This window comes from Aythya marila (genome assembly GCF_965140915.1).
Source record: "Aythya marila genome assembly, chromosome: 5".
NCBI lineage: Eukaryota > Metazoa > Chordata > Aves > Anseriformes > Anatidae > Aythya > Aythya marila.
This window is the reverse complement of record NC_139046.1, coordinates 26,447,803-26,469,038: the sequence shown is the minus strand read 5'-3', so window position 1 is coordinate 26,469,038 and position 21,236 is coordinate 26,447,803. Positions and strand designations below refer to the sequence as shown.

Below are 21,236 nucleotides of genomic sequence, written 5' to 3'. Positions count from 1 at the left end.
GTGAATGTCAGATGAAGAAAACTGTCCTGTAAGACGTAACGACCCCAGGAGTCTACAGCTCCCAAAAGGGAGGTGAAAATGGAACGTGTAAAGAGGAAACAGCCATCGAATGGAAGAGCTGAAGAGATTCTCGCTTGCCCTTCTTTTTCTGTGTCCTTCCTGTTCTGTTTGGCTTTTTGGGACAGAAAACCAACCTATGGCATCCTGCTGGGCCAGGCTCCCAGCTTTCTGAGCTAGCCACGTTTAGTTAGAACCCATAGGACTGACTCCTGTCTCTTGACAGACGTTGGGAGGGAGGGAAGGCTGTGTCCTTGGAGGCAGTCACTCGGATCCCAGTGTACCTTTGATGTCCTGTTAGTGTAGTTTTCTCATCAGTATCCTGGACAGCACAAATACAACAGAACTGTACCTGTTCCTGGGGCAGATTCCTTAGTTCAGCATGACTTCTGGTGCTCAGTTTTGCTGTAAGAGATGGGAGCAATATTGACAGAAACATTTCTAACATTCTGTTCACAAATGGGGCTGGGAAATCCCATCCTGCCTCAGTCAGATTTTTGTGAGAGCGTACAAAAAGACTTTAAATACCATTTCCTCTTTTTGTGTCACACCGGGGAGTTTCATATTTTAAATGTTACTTTCTTTATTGAAAAATAAAATGTTTCTAATTTAAGAAAAAACAAACACAAAGTAACTGCAGCAGCTTGTGCTCCTGGTAGCTAAACTCTTTGAGGACTTGCTCAACAAGGCACTTCTGGCTAGGGTATGAAAGAGGAGAACATGAATTAGCTACACAAGACAGTAATGATGGGTGATGAGAGGGAAGAAGTGGCTCTAGCTGTTGTCTCCTATTGCATCCTCAGATCCCAGAGGTGGTCTATTTAGCCTCAGCGGTTATCTTGCAAAATGGGTTGCATTCAAGAACCCTTCCCCTTCTTCCAAAAAAAAAAAAACCAAATGCTGCTGATCTTTCACAGCTGATTTCTGTAAGTCACAGGAACAAGGGGTGGGGGCTGTGTGCTGTCCCCATATGACTGCATACAAACTGCATATCCTTGCCCCTGCCACATGGTGTGGCATTTGCTTGGTGACGTGTGGATGGCTTTGGCTGTACCAGCTGGGATAACATGTAGGAATCTGTGTAAGTGAACAGAAATCTGGGGTGAGTATGCTTGCAGCTTTATTTGCCCCAAGTTTCACAGGTAATGGCTCTCATCCAACACCGGTGTGCTTGTGCCTGGGGAGGGATGCAGAGCTGTGTGTTTCTGTCGATGGTTTATTTTGAGAGTTGCACTAATTTGTGTAGGTATTTTAACTTGGATTTTGTTACTGGTTTTATTTGTGAAAGGAGGGGAGGAAAGGGAAATCTGTGCAACTAGGAACTTTATTTTTCTGCCAGGCTGTTTGCAGGTTGCCAGAAAGCAGCCTGGTAGCAGATAACTCCCACCAGCTGGTAACATTGGAAAGGGAAACTGGGAAGACCCTGAAGGTTTAAAAACAACCCATCAAAAGCAAAACAAAAAACACTGTGACACATAGTGCTGCCACTTGAAATGTTAACCTTCTGCTTTGGTTGTAGCTGCTGGCCTGGTCTGATGGTCAGGTAATGAAGGGTGGGAGGGGTGTGTGCGTGTGTGTGTGTGACAGGCCTGCTGCCCCTCTGCCCCACATGCACCGTATGCTGTCAGATGAGCTGGTTGCCCAAGCACCCTGCCAGTTTTGTGATGTGGCTGAGGCATAGGAGCTGCGCTCGAGCATCACAAGTGCTTCTTCCATTACATTTAGACCAAAGACTTGACTTTTCTTCTGTGTATCTTGTATGAAGGCATCTGTCGTGAGGCTTTAAGGTTCCAGATATATTTTGTTGGAAAATCTGTTTCACAGGTCAGCCTAACACTTTTTTTTTTTTTTTTTTTTTCCAATACATGAAATTGTATGGTATGGACTTGGAATGGTTAAGCTGCTGAACACTGTGGATATAGAGCCATATGCTTAAAAAACCCAGGACGATGCCTGCAAATCTTCCATTTCTGCTTTCTGAGGATTAGAAAGCTCAATCTTGTAGCTCCCAAAGCCTTGGCTCACGTATGTTTCCTTGGGCATTTGTGGGTGAAACTTGCAGAAATGCAGGACCGTTACAGTTGATTGCTGTGGTTGTTTTGATTACTGTCCCTGTAGCTCTGCTGTAGACCCTACAGACTTGCCCTGTTTCAGGAAAGAAGAATAGCTGCTCTAGAGCAATTCAGAGTTGGGAGACCTGTGAGTGCCTATGGCTACAGACTGTAGGGGGAGTTTGTGGGTGGGATGGATGGAAATAGTCCCTGCCACCAACATGGCAGCTATTACATAGTTGTAGGAGGAAAATAATGCTTTTTTTCAAAATCAAAGCTCTGACGCTTTGAGAATATCACATAGTGATATAATAACAAACTGTGGTAATGAGCAACTGGAGGTGGGAAGCAGAATTAAGAGATTCCAGACTCTTAACACTGTTTCTTGACCTAAATGTCTGAGTATTTGCAATTAGCATGGCTTTCTGATAAATTACAGAGAGGCATGTAAACAGTTATGAACAAGAATATCTACAATCGGAAAGAGGTGTTATAGAGGTAGGTTCTACCTCATATTCTCAGTAGTGATGTAGAGAGAGCTCAGGGAGATTGGTACTTAGGGAAAGGGATGCCAGAGACCACTGGCAGCATGCATACCTACCCTATAATCAGTCTCCTAAGCTGCAGGGACATGCAGCTGTAGAGGCAAACACAGATTTGACAAAGTATCTTAGCTAGACAACAGCTTAAATTGCACCACAGCTGCTAGGCTGTAATTAATTACACCATTTAGATGGAAGTCCAACTTCTTTAGCTTTCTCAGAGTCTTAAGTTTGTCACTTCACAAGGATGCCCTTTATAATCAGTTCCCCAAAACATGTGGGATGGGGGAGTGGTAAACAGTGTAATTGCTCTAATTTCTGTCCTTTTGTCAATAAATGAACCTTGGCTGCTGCTTGAGGTCTTCTTTCTCTATGCCTTTTCCTTATGAGGTGTCTTTCTGGCAGCTGTTTTCCCATGACTGCCAGATCCAATTATCTTTCTAAGTTACTGGTGTTTATTTATTTCTTCATTTAGAAGCTATGGGTGAATTCTTTAGGGGTAAGTTGTATTATAAACTCAACATTTTAACAGTGTCAAGCCATAAGATAGTGAGTTCCCCATCCCTCATCTCTGAAGAGTTAAGTGGGAGGGATGGGAGCTCTGAAACCAACACTTAGATAGGAATAACTCTTGTTAAATAAAAACAAAAACAATCAAGAAATCAAGATTTGCTGTTAGTGCCCTTCGTGCCACCTGCTTTGTGAAGCACAGGAGATCAAAGGACCGTAGTTCCTCTTCTCTAGAGTCTGCTAGATGCTCCAAGAAAAATTGTGCATCTCAGAGATGCTCTTTCAAGAGCAGATCAAGGTACTTGTTGGGCCCCTAATGATTTTTGAGAGTGATTATCTTAGCAAACAGTCTGCAGGCCAGGGCTCTGCTAGACTGCAATTTTTCCTCCCATTGTTACCACCTTACTAATGAAGGTTTGCTGAATGTACAGCTAGGACTGTGCAAACATTTAGGGTTCATCCAAATGCAGATGAAGCCTTTTTGTGGCTCATCTAAAGGAGGAGCGCACAAGCCTTTGTAGGATACCATCTCCTTTCAGTAGGCTTCCCGTGGTGCGAGTTAATTGAATTGCTGTCTGTGACCTCTTCCCTACCAGACTGTAGCTGCCTGGGTTGGTTGTAGTGCTTTTTGTGTCTCGGTCACATAGAGATGAACAAGCTGGCCGATCATTGCCATCGGAGGTACTGCATCATGTTTCAAAGCGTGATGCTGAGTTTCTGCAGCGAACTTGCCTGCTGTAATGCTAACATAGATGCGTGTTATGCCTCAAGCTCCTTCCTTTTGTCAGTTGTACAAGTTTGGCTTCTCCTGTTATGGTAAGTTATCTGCCAGCTTCCACTGAAAATTCATTCTAGTCTTGAAGCTCTTTTCCCTTTTATTTATTTACTTCAGTTCAAGCCTGCACATTCTTGTGCTCTAAGGGAATAGGAATGCTGTATAGTGGAGCTGGAAAACTCTTCTTAACTTTGGTTAGACACACAGAGCAACTTTCAAGGTGCTGAGGTGACAAATGGGTAAAAGACTGGGCTAGAAGCTGGCATGTGCTACAACAAAAGATGCATTTGTTCCATGCAGTCTTTCCTTTTATACACAAAAAAAAAGACTTGACATCAAGCCTTAGCAATGTTACTTACTTCTTTTTTTTAGTCTGCATTGCTTTTTCTCTTTGTGGATGAAAAGCTTTCTACAGCAGCCTTAAGTTTATTTAGTTACTGTGCACTTTCAGGTGTTGCTCCTGCACTGGGAGTCAAATGCAGTTGTTATCCTAAAGCTATTCTCCTTCCCTGGCCCTCAAAAAAAAAAAAAAAAAAAAAAAAAAAAAAGAGGTTGGAGTTAGGGTAGAAATCACTCTGCCAAAATAAAAATATAAATCAGGAAAGCCAACTCAACTATTTTAATTAAGTCTCTAATGGACTGCTAGCTACAGCATGTCATGTTCCTTTGCTTTCCGTACTCCTGCAGTCCCTGCATGGATAGTGCTCTTAAGGCATAGTCCCACCTTCTCACAAATGGATTTCTATATGCTTCTATGCATGTGAGATCTTTAAGTTTTGCAGTCTTGGGTTTCTCAGCATAGTAGCTGACTTTTTTATTTATTTATTTTTTTTAAATTACTGTGTATCTTTTCCCCAACAAAGGTTTTTCAGTGAGGTCCCAGTAGTGTAATCTCTGACTTAAAAACCTAGAATTGCAGGAACTGTCAGTATCAGGGGGAACGTCTGACCTAAGAGTGAGCAGAAAGTCTCATTTTAATCTCAGCTGTATCCAAGTTCTGCCTCTTTCACTCCTTTGTCTAGCAAGCAACCTGACCCATGTGTCTACAGAGATTTCAAGAGTTACCTAATTTTTAGTGAAATCTGTAAGACATGGGGCAGAGGGTATTTTCAAACAAGCATTTGAAATAGGTTTATAGAAATTGCACCACTTCAGTCTTTAAGCATTTACTAAATGCTTAAAGATCAGTAACAGGAGAACATGGAGCAAGAAGCCACCTTCTGTTTCTGTATTATCTTCTGGGCCTGAGCACAGACCTCAAAGTCTTATGATGTGGTTACTTTCTTTGTCCCTTCATACCGCCTACTAGGTACTGTGCAATTACTTTCCCTCAAGACAGAGGCTGCTTGTATAATTAACTTGGCTAAGAGGGAATACTGCATGTGCCTTACTCTTTGGAGTGACAGGGTAGGGGATGTTTATTCCTCTCCTCTACAGTTGCATATGCTGTAAGCTTGCCTACGTCCTGGCCTCAGTCCCAGCTATTACTCACTTCCCTCGAGGGAAGGGGTATGCTATGCCTGAAAGATGATAGCCTGAATAAAGTTGGATCCCCCTTGCTGGGGGAATACACTGAGTCTTGCAGCTGACTGTCCTTTATTAACCCAGCATTTGTCTGAGGAGTCCTGGTGAGGTCATTAGTCTGGAAGGTCACTAAACTACAGTGCTTAAGCAGAATTGCTTTTTTGGCCAGGAAAGGAGGCTGGATCATATGCTGAAGAGTAAGTAGATAGTGGAAGGAGAGGCTCTTGTTAACCCTTAGGAGTATCAACTCAAGACAGACATTTATGTTCTTTCATCCACTGGCTTTTTTCCATACAGCCTGGCAGATGGCTGCCGAGGAGGAAAAGATGAGTTTTACCCTTTGCTGCACAGCCACATGCATGCTTCTTACTCTCTGGCAACTGCTGTGTTGTGTACGGACATGCTTACCTGGTCACATGCTTGATGGACAATGAGGGTTCTTCCGTGTCCTTTTTCCATAATGCTGCAAAAGTACAGGACATCTATACTTAATCTGTCTGATACCATCACGCAAGGCTGTGCTTTTGCCTTCTCAACTGACTAAGGGAAAGTTTAAATCAGAAAGAAAGACAGTACAGACATCTTGTTTTCTCTGCACAAGCTGAGAGCAGTACAGAGGGAATTTTATTGTCTAAGTGTCAAAGGAAGCAGGAAGAAGTATCAACATGAGGGCTATGGGGAGTGCAGTAAGAACTAATTCTAAATAAGGGTTCTGTGCTGGCTACATAAAGACACAGAACCACACTGATTAATTACAAAAAGACACACATGATATAATTTTAAAAGAAAGAAACCTTCCATTTCTTAAGTTAGTTCTGAGCTGTACCAGTGATAAAGATGTCAATGGTTTGGAGCACCCTATCAGTGCTAGAGTAGAATACTGATGTGCATGGAAGGGGACCGCTTGGGTCCCACTAGCACCATCTCAACCCTGACCTGGAGGGAAACTCTGCTCTGCAGAGATCACAGGGGATTCAGTAGCCTTCTGGGCCTAAATTGAGTTGCTTTTGAGCAGGCAGGGCCAGGGCATCACTGAAGGAGAGTGGTTGTGATACAGGTAAACACCTGCTCAGAAAACAGACAAAAATAGTAAATTCCCTAAGGAGTTCAGCTTGGCTGCAGAGGGACCATCTCCACCTTGCTCTGGCAGAGTGAAAACCAAGCTAGAATAGCACTTGCTTTCTTAGGTTAAGTTATAAACTCCATAATGAAGATCTTAATGTTGACAAGACAACAGTGTCAGACCACTAGGATACGCGGTGTTATTTCAGCTACTTACACACAGTACACATGGGACACAGGGCATCCTATCTGCTCCTATCTGGCACCTCATCACTGGGACTGCTTTAAACACTTGACTTAGAAGGAGCAAGTGGTTAAAGCAACCACCTAAAGTAATTAGCCAGAACCACTTGAGCAGGGTAAAGCCCATCTAATCCAGACTCTTGCCCTTTGGCAACCATAGGATTCTTCTGTTCATTATGGTTTCTTAAAATCTGCAGTTTTAAGGACAGTCATGTTTCAGTCTATACAACACCACACATGAGCCCACCTTAAGGGGCAGGCACCTGGTTAAGGCTTTCACCTGAAATACTTAAAAAATAATTAAAAAAAAAAATCATGTTAAACAGGCAACAGCAACACAGCTACTGTATGAACACAAACTATGTTTCAACCACAGTTCTGGAGTCATTTATTCCAGTAGGCATCCAAGCATACTCTGTACTGACCCATACAGTGGCACACAGGTGAAACAGTCATAGTCAACTGAATAAAAGCACTCCACTCCCAGCTAAAACACTTGCTAACATACCTTAACTTCCTAAAGATTCATTTAGCTCATCACATTAGAATTAAAAAAAAAAGCTAGTGTGTCACAGGCTGATGGAGTCTTGATCCTACTCCACAGTATATATTGATGCCAGTGTGACACCATAGCAGAAAGTTCTTGGTTTTGCTCACTGATGCTTTTATCCATTCAAAAAAACCTGCAATTGGCCAGCTATCAAGGGACCTGTCTACATAAAATATAAAGAGAAATTATTTATTTCAAGGTTTATGTTACATTTAAAATAGTTTTGCTAGTAGTAGGCCAGCATTTGTTGAAGTCGAGTCTTTCAAAGCTGACCTAGACTTCACATACAACATAGGCAGTGTGTATCCATTCTCAGTGTATGGTCACTATGCCCTTGCAAGGGGTTCAGAAGGGCTCATGCTGCAGAACAGATATCAGATGAGACCTACTGAATAGTGGAAGTTTACAGGCCAGAGCTATGTGAGCAGTCAGGTTAATATTTAACATTAAATAATTAATAGGACTCCTCAAGAGCCATCTTTTTTGTCCTGCTGGCACTATGGAGTACAAGATACACCCTGCTTCCTTATTTTCATTCCTTCTCTGTAGCTCTCAAGACTGCAAAAGTGAGAAGGACATGCCTTCAGCCTTTCTTCTCACAGTTAAAGGCAGACAGACAAGAAGCCAGGCTAGCTGGATGAGGGAGCTGAAGTGCAAAAGCAGGGTTCATTTTTCTTTGTACCCACAAGTTTCTTAGGGCAAAAAAATGGATTGCACTGATTCTGTGTCACAGGGGAATGCTGTCTTGTTTGTTAGCAAGGAAGCTAAGCTTTGTATTGAGGCTATTCATCGGGGGTAGAGCAAGAGCAAGGAGGGGAAAACTGGTCATTTTCCATTTCTTTGCACCATCTGTTAAACTGGGGATACTGAGACAGTAAGGGGCAGAACTTCTTCCACACAGAGAAAGAGAAGAATGCTTGAAATAGTAACCCTAGCAGAGGGCTGTCTGCTCCTGTGTCCATCTTAAGAAGTCAATACCAGATGCGTAAGAAGAATTAAATGCCTCCTAATGTACACAATTGTGCAACTACATCTCAAAAGAGGATATTCTTGTCTGGCTACAGGTGGTGACTGCTGAGGATGTAGATTAAGAAACCTTGAACTCTACCTGTCATTCATTCCTTAAACATCCACTTCCTTTGGTTTTCTAAACTATTGGCCTCAGTTACATCCTGCAGGAAAGTGCTTAATTACCAGGCCAAACAAAGCATTTTGTTTTAAGCCATTCTGCCCTGCAGATCCAACACTGTTCAACGTCCCTTTTGCCCTGCTCTTAAAAAAGCATCATTAACATGCAGCTGACCCCTCAACACATTTCTCCTCTGCAGCTAAAAAGGCTTAGGTCTGTCCAGCTATTGAACGTGCTCTGTATGAAGCTACTGACTATTCTCAAGAGTTTTCCAATTGCTCTGATTTAACTAACCAAAATCATGGTGAGGATGCATCCCAGTTTCATGTAAGTGACTATTACATTTTTTCCCCATCTAGATTTCATCCACTTTAATGAAGCCTGACTTGCAGTCTCCTTTGCTGCTTGCATTTTTTATATGATTCACAGTGGCACCTGAACTTTCAGTCTGCTGCATAGCAAACAGTACACAAAGGCAGTTTTTGGCTTCCAAGTCACCGATATTATTTAAAGTTAGCTGCGGTACCGTTACAGCTAACATCATTGTTAGTATCCAGACACTAAATATGTTCATTTACAGCCACAAAATTGATCAGAGGATGCATTCAAATGGCTGCTTGGCTTGCTAATGACATCTAATTTCAAATTATTGCATGTAGCTGGAGTGCAAGGGAGGGGACAGGTGTTGTACTGCACTGTGGAAATAGGCTGCTTCTTTTGCAACTACCTTATCTTAGGTAGCCTAACTTGCTGTTGATCTCCCTTTGGATTGTCCTCCTAGTCATGTAGCATCGCCAAAAACTAAAGATAATTAAGAGAGCTTGAAAGGACAGACTGCATGGCATGGATGTAGCTCCATGTGTATGACAATTAAGGATTTACAATTAAGAACTTGTAAGGCCTCATTTAAATCGCTTGTGGGTGGTGCTTCAGTGATTAATACTGCTTTAACTCTACAGAAGAGATGATTTGTGTGGGGATAGGAGCCCATTCTCCGCCACCAAAATAGCACTGCTTATATGAGTATGGCACAGCTATACCACAACAAAAAGTACTGATGGAGCTAAGCTCCATCATGTTTCTAACGAGTCCACAAGAAAGCATAAGCCCAGTTCTAAGAAAATTAAATACTCAGTATTTCAGAAAGTTCAGCTCCTTGTCAGTGTTGTTATAAAACAAGACAGTTTCTTTCCAGGACACCAACTCCCAGGCTCAGTTTTTGCATCCCCTGGATCCATGTGTCCAGATCTCTTTGAGGCCATACTGTTCTGATTTCTGGCAACCCCAGTGTCCAAGCCCTAGGCCTCAAAAGAGAGGCCTGACAACACTCCAGATTTCTGACAAGCATTACACAGCTTAATCAGTAGTACAACACTCCTGTGAAAAGAAGGGTAGGAAGAATCAAGGCTGTAACCAGGCAGAGAAGCCCGGCCCAGCCCTTTGGGGAAGGCTAGTGTAAGTGGTGCTGTTAAATACTGCGCAATTGGAAGAGCCAGAACACAAGCACAGCTCTGGGACTGGGAAGGGAAATAACTTTCAGGAGGCTCCAAGCTGAAGTGGTAAGAAGGCAATCTCCTTGAGCAGGGCTTCCCACCAACAGGTGCCTGTAACTCTAGCACTAGCATCAGCGAGAGAGGAGAAAGACCCTTGTGGAAAGGAAAAATGCTTGTAAAACCTGTTCAGATCTTCAAATCCTTATTAGCTATTCACTCTTAAAACTTACACCTTGGTGACTGAAATGTCTTCCACGAGCTTTCACAGTAGCAATCACTAGAAGTTAATAGAAGACTGATGAAGGGGTGACTCAAAGTTCAGGCTACCGACCATCCCCTGCCTCCCTCTGCCTCCACTGCTGAGATGATTGATGTCTCTGTGCCTGTTTTCACATGGCAATGGCATGGGCATATCCTGACCCACTTTACCACAAAAGGACATATTGCAACAGCTCCTCAGCATCACAATGGGTGGAGAGGATTGTCATCCCACCATCTACCACCTCAGAGTCAATGAAATGCATTGAAATAAGCAGGATCAAACATACAAGATATGATTACCCCAGATGAGAGGCCCTTGCATGATCAATACATCAGGCTGAGCAAATTCTGCCTTCTCACAAGAGCAATGCTAAACAAAGTGTGCAGAATGACAAAACCAGAAATTTTTGCACAAGACGCAGGGGCCATCCCATTCCAGCATCACTCCTCCCTCAGCCCTGTGGGCCTTGCATGGGCTCGAGACTTCTGTGCAGACAGGGAAGAAGTACTGTTGACGAGATGCTTCATCTATGTGCTGTCAACCCAAAAAATTTGATAACAAGTCCGCTGATCCCACTCACTTCCTATTCTCCCTGCAGCACACTCCCACGAATGTACAGATCTTTTTATTTCTTTTTAAAAAAATACTCGTTTCAGTGAATTAAGATGGACACCTCTCCCAGAAACAGGCAGGTGAACCCTATGGGACCCATGGGATCCAGCTCTGGGACTGGCCCACTCGAAGTACCTGGGAAGACCAGCACTCTGTTCCATTCCTGCTCCCCTATCCCCTTTGTCAGAATTGCTGCAGGTGCAGGTCCCAATTATGGCCAGCAAGAAGTCTGTGGAGCCAGGCACACAAGGCACAGCTCTCTTCACACCCGGATTTGGTACCCGTTGAGGTCTGGCATGGCTTTGGAATCAGTAGGCTTCTTCTCACCAGACGGCCTGCAAGCAAAGAGGTTAAGAACTATTAATAAACTGTTCTCCCAGTCAGAAGAGCCTGCACATAGAGAAGCCAGCACAGGAGAAGCAAGCAGAAAAGCTTCAGACTTATCCTGTACTACTGAAGGCAGGATTATTCTGTAACATTCAATAACTCTCCCAGCAGTCTCCACAGGAAGAAAACATAGGTCAGGGAGAATAGTAAGTCCACACCAATACCCCAGACCATTTTCAAGAGAACAGTCTAATTTGTGGAATCTCACAGGTCTGTGAGATATATAAACTCAGACCCCTAGGCAAGGTTAAGTACCAGGTACCATGATCACTGTTTATTTAAGCAGCCTTTCTCCTCCCCACTTAAACAAAACAACCACCAAACACACACACAAACACAGATAAACAACAGCAAAAAAGAAACAACAGCCACTCAAGCAGCGATAAACTCAGAAAGACACAGACTGGGGAAAAATGCTAATGCAGGTCTGCGAAGTCTTCCCTGTTATAAAGAGCCCCGGTAAGTCATCAGAAAGATCCCCAAAAAAACAAACCAAAACAAACCAGGAAACCCAGCAAGGCAGTCTATCAAATAACAAAACAAAACAAAGAAAGCCACCAAAAAGCAGATGCTCTTGGTAAGTCTCCTGACCAGCAGCCCCACTCACCGTCGGTCCCCGCGGCTGTTGCGCCGATGCGGACTGGCCTGACCTCTTTGCGGGGAGGAGACATCTTTCTTTCTGTCCTTGGTAGGAGATGGTGGCCCTGTTCCTTTGCCAATCTACCAAAGAAAAAAGAGTACCATAAGCAGGAAAAAAAAATACTAGTAGTAACTGGAAAACACAAAGCCTAACAGCTGTTAATTATATGGGAATAAAAGAGAAAAAAGCAAGGCAAGTGAATCAAAAACTTAGAAGCCAAAAAGCCAGAAAATAGAAAACAAGCTACAATCACAGCTACGGCTCCAAGAGGCTATACAGTGCAAGGTATCACAACAGCAGTACTGCGTGTGTGCCCATTAGTTAACCAGCCTGAAAACAAAGCAGAAGAGCCTCCAATTCACCATCTACTCCACCACCTGCCACTGCCCCCTGCCACTCGCTCCGCCAGCATGCCACAGGCCAGGCAAGACAGCGGATGCTGCAGCGAATTACTGCTCCACCCTCGCCGCTCACCTTCAGCCTCATGTCACGGGCATGCCTCTCAAGGTCTTTGCGGAAGTCTTCCCGGCTTAGTTTGTCCAGATCCAGGATGGAGTGCTTCCACTCGATCTGCTCCACGCTGTGCGGGTCGTGGGACACACAGTGGCCCAGCTTCACCTTTTTGAGCGTGTGCCAGCAGCGGCGATACGCCTCCTCAAAGTCAAAGATGAGTTCGCTTAGTGTGCGGAAGACGGGTGCTTTGTACATGAGCTCCTCACGTCGGCTGATGCCCAGTGCCCCATAGCGGCCCCCAAAGTTCACCCCCAGCACAATGTGTCGGAAGTAGTTCCCTGAGAAGTGGGTTTTGAAGCTGATGGGGAAACGGTCCAGCGTGGTCATGTTGTTGGTGAGGTAACTGCCAGCAGCCACTGTTCAGGAAACAACCAGTGATACTGTTTGTGTGGCAAGAGATTTCCTGCCTGCTCCAAACCCTGCCAGCCTGCTCAGCACACTCACCGCCGATTCAGGCATCACATCGACAGGGTTTGTTCTCCAAATCAACAGTCCAGCTCATTGCAAGCTGTCCTACTTTCATGGAGAAATCAGGCAGTCAGCAATGGGAAGTTAATTTCCAGGCAATTTTGTGACACAGAAGTTGCAATACTAACACCTTGAGTGTGCTATATTCCCTAGTTACCTAGCTGCAATACCGTAGCATTATTCATCAGTTTGTTTTAATCTGTTTTACTAGCTGTTATTTCAAATAGAGACTGAGGAACCTCCAGGACAAAGTACTCATCAGACCACTTTTCTGAACCATTCGCCATCTGTGCCCCTCCCGGTGGTTTTGCCAATGTGCACCAACAGACCAGCCCAAGTGACGTAGGTAATGCCTAGAAGGTAGCTGGGAAAGACATATTCTTTAAGAAGGCACAAGCCAAGAACTAATAAAGGTATTGCCTAAGCTGACAGGCAAGAAATCTGCATGTTGGACATAATACTGAAGTGACATACACCATAATTAGATGTTGGGGAGGATCCCTAATTTATCTTAGTGTAGAACACGTGCAGGCAACACTGCAGTAAGGGAACAATGTTATCCACAGAGGACCTCCTGACCTAACTCTAGCTAGTATTCTTGCCCCCCTTTACGTGTTCCTTAGATCCTTTCTTTCTCTTTTACTTGCTTCCAGAGTTTTCCAGAGCAGCACCACCCTTCTTAGGGAGGGAAGAACAACTCTGAAGAACTAGTTTGGCTATTTCAGGGGATTGCTTGGATTTGGATTTTATTGGCAGTGGTTTTAGGGAGACCTCGGGAGGGAAAACGGATGTGGGGTTTGGAGACATTATCAGCAGTCTCAAAGCATGATAAGAGAGCAGAGGAGGAAATGCAGGGATGGGCAGGCATGCACAATTCCAGGAGGAAAGGATACATTCCCAGGATCACAGCTTCCAGGCATTTGATTGGCAGGGCCTCTTTGGTCATTTCTTTGGCCAGATCCATCAGCCTGTGGAGTGGGACAAGGGAAAGACGAGGAGAGTTAGGAGGCTTGCACTATGCAAACACGGCCAGTTCGGCTCTTTTGCATATATGCAAGGTGGGTTTCCAGGAGAGGCAAAGGCCCATCGAGGACAGGGAACAGGTGTATATCTTGCTTAGGAAGCTGTGAAATCCAAACCCACTCTCCACCACTTACTGTCACTGCTTACAAGTTGCTCCTTCAGTGAGTTGCAACAAAAAAGCTGCCTATATGGCCATCCTTTTTCACAGGGAGACAGCAGCTCTCAGCTTATTAAGTTCTGGGTGGACACCTATGTGACCACAAGCAGCTCAAAGGACCAAGTGCCAACAACATTTGCCTCACAAGGCTCAAGGGCAGTGAAGGCCTCTTCTTTGGCGTCAAACAACCCTGCTCTTCATTCAGCAAGTACTGTGGGGGAGACATTGCACTGACTACAACACAGAACATCTGGGGTTACATAAACCTATGGACTAGACCAAGAGTAAGAAGCCAGTCTGGGGAGAGTCTCAATATGCTGGCTGATAAAACCAATGAACATCTGGTGCTTATCTCCAGGAGCTTATCATGTGCAGTTCTCCGAAGTCTGCGGTCAGAACTCCCCTCCTTCTTCAAAGTATAAACTTTTCGGTTTATACTGCAGGAGTTTTGCAAGCCTGGATACTGCAAAGGCGCTCACAAGTACTATGAAGTTAGCCCTGTAAAGATGCTTGGCTTTACAGGGCTCATTTAGGGCAGGACCTAGCTTCAGAATCTATCAAGTTCATGTAGTTATACAGCAATTAAAAGCAGGGCAGGATCTGTACATCTTTGAAATACAGTTCTGTTATTTTACTGGATTTACTGATTCACGACAACAAAACCTACCCTTGTCCTTGAGACAGGCCAGACGCAGCTCTGTCCAGCCATACCCCAGGCAACAGACAATGAAGTCAGCTAAAGCAGGATGGAGCTGCAGCACTGAAAGCACTGACTGTCAGCTAACCTTGGCCAGTGGGTACAGCAGGGCCCTAACATTTTAAAGCAAGGATTAAATGTGGCAGAGGCTGCCAGCACTTACCCAGTCAGAGGTCTGCTCTTCTTAATCTCAAAGAATTGTGTCCCAGTGTGATTGTACCTGGAGACAAGACGTTAAGGGCTTGACAGCTTGGAAAGGAGAGCTTGAAGAAAACCTTTCTGAAGAACTTTATTTACTTACTATTCTCACAGCAGTCAGGATGCTACAAATATAACACCAAAGCAAGACAATTCCTTCCTCGCTATCCTGCATTTCTCCCATTTATAGTCCCTCCTTACTCCTGTATTTCTTTCTTGTCTGTTTTTCTCTCCCTCCTCAGTGTATACAGGTTTCCACTCCATTTCCCAAAAGTCCATGGTGACAGCCCACACGGAGGGGCTGGATGCCACAGACACACAAAAGCAGGGTTGCCAGCTCGCCTTTAAGACAGTTACAGAGACAAGTGCTCGAGTAGGATGACCCGAGAGGAAGTTCTCCCTCCACCACAGCTCACCTATGCCTTAGCAGTGAAGTGACACACTGCAGTCCCTCTGAGACCTGGCTCTCAGCATCTCTGACATGTAGTAAGGTAACAGTAAAGGATACTGAAGCTCCCTGATGTAGCGCTGTACAGCTTCCAGGCGCTCAGGGATGGGGGTGGACGGCTGGAACGCAGGCACACTCGGTATGGGAATCTGAAACGGGGAGCAGAACATCAATCACCGCTTCCAAACCCCTCCAGCTTCTCGCTGAACTCAGTGTTATGTAGTTACACAGAGCGTGTTCCTCTAAAACCGGCCCCTTTTTGCTGCCTGAAGTGGCCACACCAGGTAGCTTTCTGTTCCCATCCTGATAGCTGGGCATGGATTCAGAAACTGGCAACACCACTGAGCTGTCAGAGAAACCACGTGAAAGGGTCCGGCTCTTCGGCAGCATCACCAGGGAAGAATTAGATCAATTAAGTGACAAGGCAAAATGTCAGACAGCAAGGCCATCAGCCAAGAGAGCTCGGGCTCGTTTGAGTATGCAAACCGGAAGGCACAACACAAAAACAAGACGGAGACAGAGGGAGGCAAAAGTTGAGAATGAATTTCCCCAAAGCCACTGGAGCACGGAACAGGCTTGTGAGCAAGGGCTTACAAGTCCCGTACTGCCTCCTGGCACCTCGGGTGAGTTGGCACTGACTAAGACACAGGCTTGACAGCATAATGACTCCCCACCTTCAGTGTCTGTTGTCTTGAATTACGTAGTCAGAGAATGACTTCCGAAAGTTCCCCATTCAGGCTGCTGTCCTATTCTGAGGCCTCAGCCTTATGGGCCCAGTCCAATTTTCCTCTCCATTTGCTCCACATGGGATAACTGCAGCTTTGTCGGCAGCTGAGAAAATGTGTCTAAGGAGGGAGAACAGTCCTGTCTGCTCAGCTACAGTGGACCGGCAAGCTTGGATGGCAGACAGCCCTGACGACACATCCATTCAACAAATATAATGGAAAAGGCACAAATTTGGTGCTACTGACGGGCTTGAAGAAAGAAACCGGCACCTTCCCTCTGAAGGATAGCTCCTGCCTTTCCCACATCCGTCTGATACCAGGCTGCAGCTTTCCCCAGCACTTGGCTTTTGAGCATTTCAGTTCCTGCTCAGACTTCCCCCAGAGATGGGCTATCCCCCACCTAAGAAAGAGTGAGTCAGAGCCAGCTCGTCCCCTGGGGCCTTCCACGCCGCTCTGCACTAACTGTTAGCTGCAGACGTGTAGCCAGCAGCACTGCTAAGCCACTCATCACCTTCCACATGCATTTCTGTGGCCACTCATTTCCGTAGCGTCTTCCCCCGCCCTGGGTTGGCGGAGGTGGCCAGTGAACCAGCTGAAAGCCGAGCCAGCGCGCGTGGCTAGGTTTCAGTGCGAGCTGTTCCCTGACCCGCTTTGCCACACAGCCACACGCTGCTTGTGCCAGCGCAGCACAGGGGCTGGCCCTGCCTCTGGAAACTAACCTGTAAGTGTTTTTTCAAGCTATCTCCAAACACCATCAGCAAGTAAACGTTGAGTGTTCAGTCTCTATCTATTTTCTCTCCCCCATGTTTTTAACCCTTCTTTTCTTTTTTGGGGGAAAAGAAAATAGCATCATTTGGCTACTGGTACCCATTTCCCCAGCACTTTACCTGTTATTTCCAGTGCCTTATTTCCATGCCCTGCCTGGAGCAAAGGGAGGCATTTGCAGAAAACGGCACAAGAGCAGGGGCAGATATGAAACTGGGTTTGTTCAGCCACAGCAGGAGCAGGGAAGGCTCCAGAGAGCAGGGCAGGGATGGAGCCATCTCTGGAACTGTGCGAGCTGAGTCAGTTTGGATGCTGTGAGCTGATACACCGAGTCATAGGAAATCATTTCCAGGCAGAAACAATGAGAGAGGTATCAAGCAGGACAGCCTGACTATTTAACTTTGTTTCATTTCTTCATGGTGGAGACTCTCATCCTTTTTGGGTGGAAGCAGACTGATGAAGTGCATGTTGGCAGCACAGACTAATGACTCTGGCCAGGTACTCCTCCTTTCACTGCTGCAGCCCCCCAGATCCCCTGTTCCTCAGAGGACCACGTAGCACTGACACAGCGAACTGGCAACCAGTTCAGCAGGGGACTAGTTAATGCAGAAGAGCCGCCTGCACCTCAAGTAATTAAACTGATGAAAGTACAGCGTGCTCACTCTCTCTCTCCCAGATCTGGGCCTGCAGCCCAGACTGGGCTACAGTTTCTTTTGCATCAGGTCTACAGCATTTTACTGGGGCAAGAGAGGAGAGGAATAAAGTCTCCATCCCTCAAACCCACACAGATGGGATTGGACACGCTAACACATTATTCTTGCCCGGCACCATCCACTGCATATCTCAGAAGGGCTATAAATATTAGGCAGTCCTCACAATCCTCCAGAAATCAAAGAAGAATTAATTTGGAAGAGAAACGAGGGAAAATCACATCTATTTTGCTTTCCCTTTAGTTGCACTGAAAGCTGGAGAGAGAGCTAGGAAGAGAGCCCAGACTTCCCAGAGCACATACCTCTGCCAGGCTTAGCAGACTGCTTGAACGTGTCCTTGGTCCCTCATCACTTGCGTGGAGGGGCTGCATCACCCCACTCCTAGATTCATGCACGTGGACAGGCTGGCTGTATGCATAAGACTCTACTTTCAGAAAGGGGATCCAGAGAACAAGGGATTTTCCTGTACTAAATGGGACACACTGTACATGAGACAAGGCAGATAGGAGAGAGGAAAGAAGCTCCACCCTTATCCATATCACAGAGGTATGTTTTTGGCCAGCCTAGTTTAGCAACAGCTTCTGTTATGGTGCTTTTATGTATCTGAACTCCTCCCTTATTTCCCCTTTGTAAGCCACATGGGAACAATACCAATCCCAGTTGTTAGCCTGACTAAAGAACTTGTATTTTTTGCTTCTCCATCTATACCCATTAGATGCAATACTTCCTGTCTTTGCCCTCCTAACTACCACACTTAAAATCCTGCCTTTCTTAATGAGATGAGTGCACATCATTTTTTGTTTCCATTGTGCAGCTCCAAGCAAAGCAATACCACACCTTGTAGCTAGAAAGGAAACAACCTACAAGAGGCTGGCACTCACAAGCTGTGTGTGCACAGCCAATCGACTGCATCCTGCCAACCTGTCTCAGCTTGTTTGGTGGGTACCCCAAACCTACCAGAAGGATACCTTGGACCCCTGAGGAGATTTCTGAGCTCTCAACAACTCGGTGAAAGACACAACCCCTGCTGATCTGTGAACACTTCCATGTCTGATCACAGCCTCATGCCGTCATCATTTCAAGGCAGTAAGTTTAATTTATGGACAACTCTTTTAAAGAGTTATTTTCCCCAACAGCCAATACTGGCCGCTCTTCAAGGCAAAAATTTGGAAGTAGGCAAACCACAGTCTGACTCCAACACCTAAAGACATATTTGCCTTCTAGCATATGGACAGCGTTCACCCTTTCAGAGGAGCTGGCCCTGCAGAGTACACTCACTGCTCTAATTCTCATCTGTTGCATCAGCCATGCAAAGAAACTTAGTGGCACAGAGATGCATAGTGATATAAGCAAACCTCAAAGGTAAAAATACACCCCTAGAGGGGGAAAGGAGCTAGGATATCAGCTCATTCATCCTAGCTGTTTCCTGCATCCCAGCATCCTCTCATCTGTACGCCTGGTGAGCTCGGGCATGGCATCTCAGATTGCAGAGCACCGACGAGAGTTTATAGATCTGTTTCCCAGGGGTGCTAGCAGACACACACACACAAATGGACAGACTAATGTCATGTTATTCCAGAGGAGCTCGTACTGCTATGTCCCCTAACCGTAACCATCTGGCACTAAGACTGTATAAGACAGCTAAGTGAGAACAAAAGCAGAAGTACTTCACATTAAGACCCAAAGCAGAGACTGAGCACAGTACTTCCCTCCCCTCATGCACCATTCTGTTGCTTGTGAGCTTCTTTCTTCCCTTTCCCCTACCAAACCAGCCCTTTTGGTCAGGAAATTAAGAACTGCATGTTCTGACTGATCAGAAACATGCTTTCAGCCTTTGCCCAGGCTCAGGACAGTCCAAGAAGAAGGAAATGTGAAAGGGAAAGCAAAGTCTTGTGGGGTTAGAAGAGGGACCATAATCAGGATTCAGGATTTGTTCTGGGTGCACAGCACAAAGGAGCTCAGATCACACACTGCTCCAGAGTTCCTCGTGGAGAGTGGTGCTGATTGTCTGTGCACTGTATAACACCACGGTTTCACTTACTTCAATTTTCCATCCCAAGGAATTAAGTCCTTGCAATAGGAAGCCTGAGAAGAAAACCCTTCATCCTTTTGTATTCGAATTTCCCCTAACAGCATGATGGGAACACTCCCCTAGCTGGTCAATGGAGTGACACACCAAGTGTTTGCAGTGCCTTTTGTTCACAGGATGCCAATGGAAAGGGGAGCTTTTTCTCCAGCTGAGGTGCAACAGCAGACAGCAGCTATGGCAAGGGTTTGGTTCACATGCGAATGATTCAGTCCGGCACAAGGTTAAGCGAAACGATCATCGGTTCCTCTTTTCACAGAGCGCTCCACAGCAAGGCCAGGGATGCACTCAGAAACCACATCTGGCCCTACACCAGCAACAGGCTCTGAGTGTTAGATAACTCCTCTTACAACTCCTGGGCATCAGGGGTCCCTTCTCCCACCGGCACAGCTCTGTGCAAGAATCCTGTCTGCAGACGGTCCCCAAACCCGGCTTCTTCTGCTTCAGCACCCCACCTGGCTTCTCACCCCAACTCTTTGGCCTCCAGCCTCACTCCCTCACCCCCCATCACCTTCCCGCCCCCCCGGGGCCCTGCCCCGAGCCTCCGCTCCCTCTGTACACCCTGCGGGGCCCGGGCCGGGCCGGGCAGCGCCTTGTGGGGGGGGTCCCCGCGGGCTCTCACCTTGGGCAGGTCGGAGGCACCGCGGATCCTCTGCGCCACCCGCTCGCCCTCGGGGTGGATCCTGGCCACATGCCGCCACATGCGCTCCCAGGTGGGCTCGTCCACCGGCAGCCCGCCGCGGTTGACGAAGAAGGGCACGCCGCCGTCGCGCAGATCCTCCTCGCCTTCCTCCTCCTGCTCCTCCTCCCGAGCCGGAGCCGGAGCCGGAGCCGGAGCCGGAGCCGCCGCTTCGCCGCCCGGGGGGCGCCTGGCGGCGGCCGCCGCGGCCCCGCCGCCCCCCGGCATCGGCATCGCCGCCCGCTCTCAGCGCCCGCCGCCCGCCGCCGGGCCCCCGGGGGCCTCGCCCCGCATGGCCCGGCCGGGGAACCGGGGCCGGCAGCTCCCCCGGGGCAGCCTGGCCGCCGGGCGGCTCCTCACGCCCAGGGGGCTCGCATCGGGCCGCAACGGGGCTGGGGGCGGAGGGGGCCGGGCCTGCCGCCGGGGCTGCCCCCGCCGCGCCGCCTCCCGAGCGCTCCGCGGGGCGGGCGGAGACAGCGGCCGCCCCCCCGGCCGGGGCTGCTGCTGCTGCTGCCGCCGCTGCTGCTGCTGCATGCGGGGTAACAAAGCCGCCGCGCCCCGGAGGGGCCGGGCAGGGACCGGCCCCGCTCCGCCCAGCCCCGCTCCGCCCAGCCCCGGCGGCTTTCGGGGCCCGCCGGGCTCCTGCTGCTGCTGCTGCTGCTGCTGCTTCCCGGGGTGATAAGGCCGGGCCCGGCTGGGCCGGGAGATAACGGGCGGCGATGGAGCAAGCAAAAAGAAAAAAACCAGGTGTTTTGGTCTGGTTTCACAGCCTGCTTGCAGCCCTCCCGCGGTATGGCAAAATACAGCTCAGAGTGGGCTCAGCAAAATGCGGATCTGGGAGCCCCTCCGCATCCCGCATGCTGCCAGTAGCACGCTGTCCTCTTACAGACCCCATGGGCATGGGCAGGGCTGCTGGCCGTGTTTCCTCCC

The 21,236-nt window shown here is 47.2% G+C and overlaps 1 protein-coding gene across 2 annotated transcripts; it reads right to left on the bottom strand.

The window, feature by feature from the left end:
* Window positions 1–327: 327 nt before the first annotated feature.
* Window positions 328–20,817, bottom strand: VASH1 (vasohibin 1). Of its 2 annotated transcripts, XR_014317635.1 has the most exons (9): window positions 20,250–20,817; window positions 15,402–15,490; window positions 14,859–14,915; window positions 13,712–13,786; window positions 12,312–12,693; window positions 11,805–11,917; window positions 10,946–11,145; window positions 5,868–5,922; window positions 328–462 (listed from the first exon to the last, which is right to left on the bottom strand). XR_014317635.1 is itself a non-coding variant. In XM_082762062.1 (7 exons), exons 1-7 carry the CDS (start codon window positions 20,538–20,540, stop codon window positions 11,073–11,075), a joined length of 1,080 nt encoding a protein of 359 aa, XP_082618188.1. In that variant the 5' UTR covers window positions 20,541–20,817; the 3' UTR covers window positions 6,043–11,072. The 2 variants fall into 2 exon arrangements, 1 of the variants encoding a protein (XP_082618188.1); XM_082762062.1 differs by lacking the exons at window positions 328–462; window positions 5,868–5,922 and having other exon boundaries at window positions 6,043–11,145.
* Between the last annotated feature and the right edge of the window lie 419 nt (window positions 20,818–21,236).